The 5,950-nt window shown below is 42.1% G+C and overlaps 1 protein-coding gene across 1 annotated transcript in view; it reads right to left on the bottom strand.

Annotated features, from left to right (window-relative positions):
• The window catches only part of LOC102203463 (GTPase IMAP family member 8-like), a 13,480-nt gene extending 8,027 nt beyond the window's left edge, over window positions 1–5,453 (bottom strand). Inside the window, exons 1-2 of the mRNA XM_005740901.2 lie at window positions 5,307–5,453; window positions 2,417–2,451 (exon numbers count right to left, since the gene is read on the bottom strand). Of these exons, the coding sequence (XP_005740958.1) occupies window positions 2,417–2,435 (19 nt within the window). The 5' untranslated portion in view covers window positions 2,436–2,451; window positions 5,307–5,453. The remainder of the gene's footprint in view (window positions 1–2,416; window positions 2,452–5,306) is intronic.
• Between the last annotated feature and the right edge of the window lie 497 nt (window positions 5,454–5,950).

Below are 5,950 nucleotides of genomic sequence, written 5' to 3'. Positions count from 1 at the left end.
TCTAAAGTGTATCACAGCTCAGGGGGAAAAAAAAGCACCGAAATAAAGCACCGAAATGTGCGCTGCTTTTCGGTCTGGTTACTACCGTTTATGTCAGAACCGACACCGGTACCCATCCCTAGCTGTGAGTAAACCTGACTCAGTTGTTTCACTAGATCCTGTCATTAAGAATCTAAACGCAGATGAACAGGACGGGACAGTTTCCTTTAACGCGGCCCTGCCTCCACGGAGGAGACGGCGCCCGCACCATCGTCATACCACCTTTCCACTTACTCCACTGGCTTTTGAAGAACTAGTTGACTCTGGGCTAGCCGCACAAGGAGCCGCAGTGAGTAAAACAGAATCTGTTAGTGGTGAAAAAGACAGTTTTATCTGAACCCAAGGACCGCGCCCAGTCGGTGAATGGTAAAACAAGACCCACAATGGGGAATAAGCTTAAAAATTCTGATTGGCCAAAAGATGAACATGAACTGACAACTAATTCTGGGTCATTAATTAGTGTAGAGAGTATTGAAAACAGTTTTCCTTGCTCCCCATCTGAGGATGAAGCCTTAATTTTAGAGGCTGTTAACCCTGAGTCATTGGACTATGAAAGTGTAAATCTAAAAACTGTTTTTGTGGCTGCTGATCAGCTAGAGAGTCCATTGCTAGACAGCCTGGTGTTAGTTTTTTTTTTCAGCCCAGCATGTAACTCCGTCTGCTGCCCCACTACCTGTAGCTCAGTCCTTAGTCCAGTCAGCCACACATTTACACCCTCAGCCAGAGGCCGATACACCTGCTTGTCCCACATCAGTCTGCGCTGGAAGGTCAGAGGGGCTGCTTCAGTTGTCATCTGTTCCACCATCCACATCCGCTACTCTGAGAATACATCCACCGCCTGCAGCTGCCGTATCACCTTCATCACCTTTGGCTCGACCATCTGTAGCTGCAGCGCTGTCGGAGGGGCCCGCTCCACCAGTGGCGGAGCTCAGCGAGCGGGAGGAGCCCTCACTCCTGGCAGAGGAGCTCAGCGAGCGGGAGGGACCGGCTCCGCCAAAGCTGGAGGTCTGTGTGCCAGAGGGACCTCCACGTCCAGCGTGCCCTCCACGTCGTCCAGCGTGCCCAGCGTGCCCTCCACGTCGAGCGCGCCCTCCACACCCACGTCCTGCACGACCAGCACATCGGCGATCATGTGCCATTCTACACTGTGGCTCACCGGAGCTGCAATGCCGCCGCTGCCAGACCTGTGGCAGGCCCCCTGAGCTGCAACAACAATGCCACCGAACCCGTGGCTGCCGCCAGATCTGTGTTACTGTGGTCACTAGACCCGAGGTAGGCCGCCTGAACGTTGTTTGGGGGACTGTTGTGAGGGGTTTTGCAATGTTTTGGACTCGGATTCTGCTTACCAGACGATTTTTGTTTCGGATCTTCTTTTACTGCTGGTTCAGTGAATTTTGGTCGGCGCAACGAAACCTGCAGCTTCAGAATCTGAGATGTCGGCTTTTAGCCCCGATGGCGTGTACGTGCAGTCAGGTAAACAATCTGCACTTTGTGTTAACATCTTTGTGCGGAATCTGTTTTCCAGCTCTCATTTTCTGTTTTAGCTGTTTGGTGGTTTTTGAAATAGTTTTGTGAGCTTTAACCTGAGATTCTGACGTTTCTGGTGTAACCGAGCACTCGTGAGTGATTCCTGGAGGTTGATGGCAGTCCCTACGAAAATTATTGTTAAAGTCCCAGTCACATCCATCTGTTACTCCCTGACAGCCCCTGTTGCTATGAAAACATGTGTTTTCCCAAATCAGCTGGGAAAAACCTCCTTCAGAGGTTCAGCTTTGGACACTAGCATATTGCTACCACTATGGTTGATCAGAAAGTTCTAGATCAACAATCAAGTACAAGCAGGAGGTTACTTAGAGGCGTGGTATGACAAGTTTCATGAATATATTGGTTTTTGGCAGGCCTTTTACCTCCTTACCATCAGAGTGAGAACAAACAGAACCCTATAATTTTAGAAGACTCTGCTTAACCTTCCAATTATTTGATTACCGCTCAGTCGAAAGGGATATTTAGTCAAATGTACTAGATGTCGGTTAACTTTAAAGAAATGGAAATACCAAGATGGTGGATGCGTTAGTGATGCAAGTTGATGTTATACTAATTTTATGCTTTGCACAGCTTTTAGTAGTGCTGTTTGGTTTGGTTTTTAATTGTAATTATTTGATGTACAGAAAAGAAATCATCCATTCACTGATCCACCTAACCCCATCCATCCACCAAACCAGCTGTTAGAAATAAATCTTTTAGAACAACCTTCTAAAACCTGTGTTTACATGTGCACACCATCAGATGTTCTGTGAGCTTATGTATCCACCTTCAGTCTGATTTATTTTTTAAAATAATGCTTTGTTACAAGGATTTAAAGAATGACTGGACTTACCAGTTCCTGCAGTTGCCATTGTGTGACCTTCACCCCTAAACATTTTCAAGAAAGAATTATTAATAACATAATTAGCAAGTTTTAAAACAACAAAAGGGAACTTTTACTTATGTCAGTGTTCTGTGATCTGGACAACCCATGAAGCTATGTCCTCCGACTTTTAACTATTTTCACAGAATTTAAAACACGCACACATGCAAATAGTACACACATATAGTACTATATGTGCACACAGATGGATGTAGTTGGTCAAGTTTAGTGTCAGCTGACAAGCCAAATGAAAAACAGACTGCTCATTAAAAATGTTCTGCAGCTACATTGGTTGAAATTCAGTTTTCACATAAGAGTGCTGCAATAAAGCTGTAAGCAAAGTGACTGTAGCAGCTGACCTGTGCAATGTGTAGAAGCACACTAAACATTATTTACTGTCAAATTATCAGCCATCCGTGTGTTAATAAATTGTCCTGTTCTTTGGAAAATGTTGCCTGCTGACCCAAGATCCGTTCCATCTGTGTTGACATTCAAAACCAGACTTAAAAGATTTTTGTTCACATAGGCCTACACAATTTTTTTTTTTTTTTTTTTTTAAGTTTTATTTTGCTGTTTTCACTCCCTCCCGTTTTTCTGTATTAGGCACACTGAGTTCATGTATAATGAAATATGCTGTATAAATAAATTTACTATTACCATTAATGAATGTTAAAATGTGAATTAACTGTGGTGTATCACAGGTGTATTTTCAGTTTCTCTGAACACTTCAGTGTGGCCTAGTCAAAGTCCTAAATCAGACAGACTCACAGATACTTGATTGCAGTTGTTGCTGGGTGGCCCAACAAAGGGCCATCAGGGGGCGATCACTTTTTCCACACAGCATCATGTAGATTTGCATTTTCTTCCCCTTAATAATAAACACCTTTAGAAACTGCATTCTGTGTTTACTTTTGTTAATTTTGTCTGATATTTTATTTTTTTGTTAATCTGAAACATTTTAAATGTGAAAAATGTACAAAAAATGGGAAATCTGGAGGAAACACCTTTTCACACTATCTGTAACTCTCTGAATTCACCAGAGAAAACATAAGGTGAAGAGTATGGGCTCAAATTGTGGTCATAAATATTTTGTTCTTGTAAATCAGGATATGTGTGTATGTAAAAAAAGATTTGTGTGTGGACTGTGGCCAAAAAATGTGTGAAACTCTGCACTCAAGTTTCAAGTTACAAGTATGAATTTTGACCCTATTTTTCTTCCTTTCATCTGATTGGCCAATGTCATGTCAATCACAAATTTAACTATCCAATCAGAGAACAGATGGGTTTGGCTTTTGGAGGGGTGCTTTATGGAGCTCCAGGTCCTTGAAGGGAATAAATGCCCTTTTGAATGCCAGCTCAGCATTTTCCTTCATCACCAGGAAGGAAAACATTCTGTGGTGGTCTCAGTTTGGTGATTTTTCTGTCACAGGTTTATGTGCTTAATACAGGGACCTCCAGAGCCTTTTCAACAGCGCTGCGGACCTCTGGGGGGTAGGGGATACATGATTTTATTGAACATTTGAAGAACCAGCAAAAAAAACAAACTCTTGTAGAGGACATAAAGTCAGAGATAGAAAAGACAAGGAGCAGGTGCATCTAGTACAGGTAGAGCTGCTGCAAAAACCCACAGAGCTCAGCAGCCAGTGTAACAAATTCTGGATCCTTTGCTTTTAGTTAGCAGTTAGCATTAGCAGCACATCCTGCGTCCGATGTGAAAGGACTTTTATGCTGCGCACTGTGACTCACAGCAATGGTCCCGGGTCAGCCCTGACGTTGTGTTAAACTAATCATAAAGTAATAATGGTGTTTCTAACCACTGATATACCACAACTTTATCCTTTCAACAGCTACTGAAAGTTAGGGGATCTAGCATCTCTCGGATATTTATATAGAGATCCTCCAGCTTAAAACTGTATTACCCTTCAAGGACCAGCAGTTCAAACAAGCGCCCCTCCGACAGCCAAACCCATCTGTTCTCTGATTGACATGACATTGGCCAATCAGATGAAAGGAAGAAAAATAGGTTCAAAGTTTCACATGTATTTTTTGGCTAAGTCCACACACAAATCTTTTTTACGCACACACAAATTCTTTTTACACATACAAATCCTGATTTACAAGTACAAAATATTTATGACCACAATTTGAGCCCATAGAAGAGATGGCAACACAGTTAGAGAGCAAGCAACTATCCAAAAGGAAGAATGAAAATGAGACTTACAGGAGGCTTGCACACTTGCCCATCCTTGTAAGCAGCATGTAAGTGTACAAGCTCCAGAGATGCCATAATGACAAATATGAAATGCCTGTATATACGGGTAAAGTTCAGGGACAACGAAGATACAGTGTACTCAATTCACCTCCCTGATTAAATCTCAGTAGTGGGCAGAAGTTCAGCCCAGCAACTGACGTGCATCTGCCCTGAAATCAACAGCTGCAGCTGCAGGGTTGTTCCACTTTACCGTCTTTCGGTGCAGGCCATGTTACAATAATACATCACAAATATTAATCATTTTTCCAAAATTAGAAGTTCTAGCAGTTCCTGAAAATAACCAATAACAATATTAGATAAATTAAATGGAAATATTAGCACTAAAGTGGACGCATTTTGGGTGTGCTAAAATATATGTCAGTCAAATATGTACGCGGACGTGCCTGAGTGTATAAAACTACACCTCTATGCCATTTTCGTGTCAAATCCGCATTTATCTGAACTCACACTAAACCTGAAGTCATAAAGACGTCTTAAAATCAGGAGTTCAGTGAGATAGAGAAGCCTATTTCTGTCTCTTAGTTTAACAAAGCTGTTTGCAGCACATGCACCGTTTTATCAGCAAAAATGACTTGAACACAAACTCACCCCAGACTGTTCGGTCATGAGACTAATTTGTCCTCTTGTGCGGCCAGTAATCAATTATTATTAAACTCAATCAATATATCCAACGCACTGACTTCATCCAGCTTTTCGTCTATATATTTCTTTTTCGTTTTGAAACGTTCAGCTTGATTTGATTTGAAAGCGGAACTTATTACTGCACCACCAACACTAATGAAAGTGAAAGTATTGACCAGGGGCGCGTTCCAATTTGCTTCGGAAGGTTCCTACTGAGAGACGTGACGTGGAAGTACCTTCGTGGTGGCCACAGTAAGAGCTGTTCCAATTCTCCAAACACTGAGGAAAGGAGCTTCAATGCTTCCTTTATTGCTTCCTGTAGCGTAGGATACAAGGGGCCATCTTTTATGAAAAGGGATGAGAAAATGCTGTCCCATAATTCATTGCGATGGATCATCTGACTATTTATGAAAACCAGCGACATCAGTTTCCCAGATCATGTAAATGTTCATTGTAACTGCGTTTTCTGTTTCACCCATAAGCTGCTGATATATTTATGTTTTAACAACAGTCTGTTAAACTCTCAGCTGAACAACAACTCAGCAGTAAGAATAAATATCACACTGCAGAATACGTTTTTATTCTGCAGTGTGATATTTATTCTTACTGCT

Source organism: Pundamilia nyererei, unplaced genomic scaffold, assembly GCF_000239375.1.
Source record: "Pundamilia nyererei isolate P.nyererei 1_Seehausen unplaced genomic scaffold, PunNye1.0 scaffold00105, whole genome shotgun sequence".
Classification (NCBI taxonomy): domain Eukaryota; kingdom Metazoa; phylum Chordata; class Actinopteri; order Cichliformes; family Cichlidae; genus Pundamilia; species Pundamilia nyererei.
This window is presented reverse-complemented; position numbering and strand designations above follow the sequence as displayed.